This window comes from Quercus suber, unplaced genomic scaffold, assembly GCF_002906115.3.
Source record: "Quercus suber isolate HL8 unplaced genomic scaffold, Cork oak 2.0 scaffold_554, whole genome shotgun sequence".
Classification (NCBI taxonomy): domain Eukaryota; kingdom Viridiplantae; phylum Streptophyta; class Magnoliopsida; order Fagales; family Fagaceae; genus Quercus; species Quercus suber.
The window spans coordinates 301,802-304,025 of NW_027070002.1; the positions used below are offsets into that span (position 1 = coordinate 301,802).

Genomic DNA, 2,224 nt, shown 5'->3' on the forward strand with positions numbered 1-2,224 from the left:
CACAGAAATTGTACCCAAAAAAAAAATCAATGTTTAAACCATCCCAATTTCCAAGGGACCACCCCTAAACTGATCCAAAGGCCAATCCAGATCCCACTCATCAATTTTCCACGTGACACCCTCAAACCCTTTCAAACCCGTGTGTGATCTGTGTGCTTGCTGGGCTTGCCACGTCAACTCACCAACATATATATACCCCCCTCACTCTTTCTTTCACACCCAACACCAAAAATCAATTTGACCAACAAAAACATATTTGGCAAGTGCAAGAAGAACAAGAAGTACAAGAAGCTCGCTGCTAACTGAAACATGTACAACCCTTCTTTCAAGAGAGCAAAGGTCACTCAAACTCCCATAACTCAACACTCTTTCACACCGCCACCTATGCCTCCGCATCAACAGCACCGTCTTTCGACCGAGGATGAACTCTCCGTCATGGTCGCCGCCCTCACCAACGTCGTATCCGGCTCTTCCTCCGCCACCGCCACTGTCACCGACAATCAACAATTCTACGACTACCCATGGCAGCCTTCGCCGCCGCCACCACCACCACACCCCACATTCGACGGAGCTGCCGCGGCCAGCGCCTCTTCCACAACAAGCACCGGGACTGACTGTACGGATACGTTTTTGCCTCCATCGTCTGAATTGGACACCTGCCACGTGTGCAACATCAACGGCTGTCTTGGCTGCAATTTTTTCCCGCCACCACCGACCCAACAAAATACTAATACCGATCATCATGGTCAGCATCAGCAAGAAAAGAAAATTGAAGTATCATCTGGGTCTGCGTCTGGGTCTTCAAAGAAAACACAGCAAAAGCAGCAAAGGGTGAAGAAGAACTTCAGGGGAGTGAGACAAAGGCCATGGGGCAAATGGGCCGCTGAGATCCGAGACCCGAGAAAAGCGACCCGAGTCTGGCTCGGCACGTTCACTACTGCAGAGGAAGCAGCCCGAGCCTACGACAGAGCCGCCATCGAGTTCCGCGGACCACGAGCCAAACTCAATTTCCCCTTCTCCGATTACACTGCAGCAATTCCATCAAATTCCTCCGATTTCATGACAACTGCTGAGAATTCTGCCGAAATTGAAGTCACAAATTTAATTGGGAATGGCAATCAGGACAATAATTTCGTCGATGGGCAATGGGATGAATGGATGATGACGCTCATGAATGGTGGTGATTCGTCAGATTCAGCTGGTAATACTAGCAACGCTCTTAGTTATTAAGTCTATAGCAAGTCTAATAGCCAAGTGTACAAGTTGTGAGCTTTTTTTTTTTTTTTTTTTTTTTTTTTTTTACATTTCGATTAATTTTGGCCAAACAACAATTATGTTACATTATGTGTCTTTTTTTTGGGAATATTATCTCCAAAAAAAAAAGTTTGTGTTAAATTTAGTAGAGTTTCTTAAAATTTGTTTTGTTGTTCTTGTTTTGGTGGAATGAAATCAAAAAACTATGTTCGACGTTGTTCAAAACGAACAAGATTATGTTTGACGTAAAGGAACCTAGGAAGAAGGTGAGGGGCGAGTAAGAATAAGAGTGAGATGGGACCCACACGGGCACACGGCCACAGTCTAACGTATTACAACTACCAAAAGAACACTCGTTTAGTAAACGAAACGATATCTATTATCCAATGATGTATCTCACTTTCACTCTCTCGCTCTCTCACGTCTCACCTGATGAAAAAGAAACACTAGGCGCTTCTGGAAAAATCAGGGTCCCAGTCAAAAGGGTAGGACCGTGTGTTGGCCACCAGAGTGTCCCACGTCACGTTTACCAAATATATTTTGAGTCTTTGCCATGTCTAATATTAGACATGTCTAATCCAACATGTGGGTTTTTCTTTACTAACATGTTTAGCATGTGCCTTATAAATATTACGTGCGGATTTGGGAGAAAAAAAATAATAGAAAGAAATGGTCACTACTTGAGTTACTTTGACAAAGTTTTTTATTATTATTTTTAATTTTGTGTTGAAAAATTATAGCAATTTTTTTTTTTTGGGAAACTAAAAATTTATAGCAAGTTAGAAACACATATTCTTACCCACACTTTACTATAGTTATTTAACAAATTGTAATTAATTGTTAGTTAGTTAGGACAGTTATAACAATACTTGTGTAAAAGTGTGTTGTGCTAGCTTTTTTGATATAATTTTAAAATTTTCATAATTGCTTTAAATTAATGATTAATGAATACGTTAAGAAACAAAGCATA

The 2,224-nt window shown here is 41.4% G+C and overlaps 1 protein-coding gene across 1 annotated transcript; it reads left to right on the forward strand.

Annotated features, from left to right (window-relative positions):
• The first annotated feature begins 205 nt into the window (after positions 1 to 205).
• Positions 206 to 1,417, forward strand: LOC112008191 (ethylene-responsive transcription factor ERF109). Its single transcript, XM_024040529.2, has one exon. It carries the CDS (start codon positions 310 to 312, stop codon positions 1,228 to 1,230), a length of 921 nt encoding a protein of 306 aa, XP_023896297.1. The 5' UTR covers positions 206 to 309; the 3' UTR covers positions 1,231 to 1,417.
• The last annotated feature ends 807 nt before the right edge of the window (positions 1,418 to 2,224 follow it).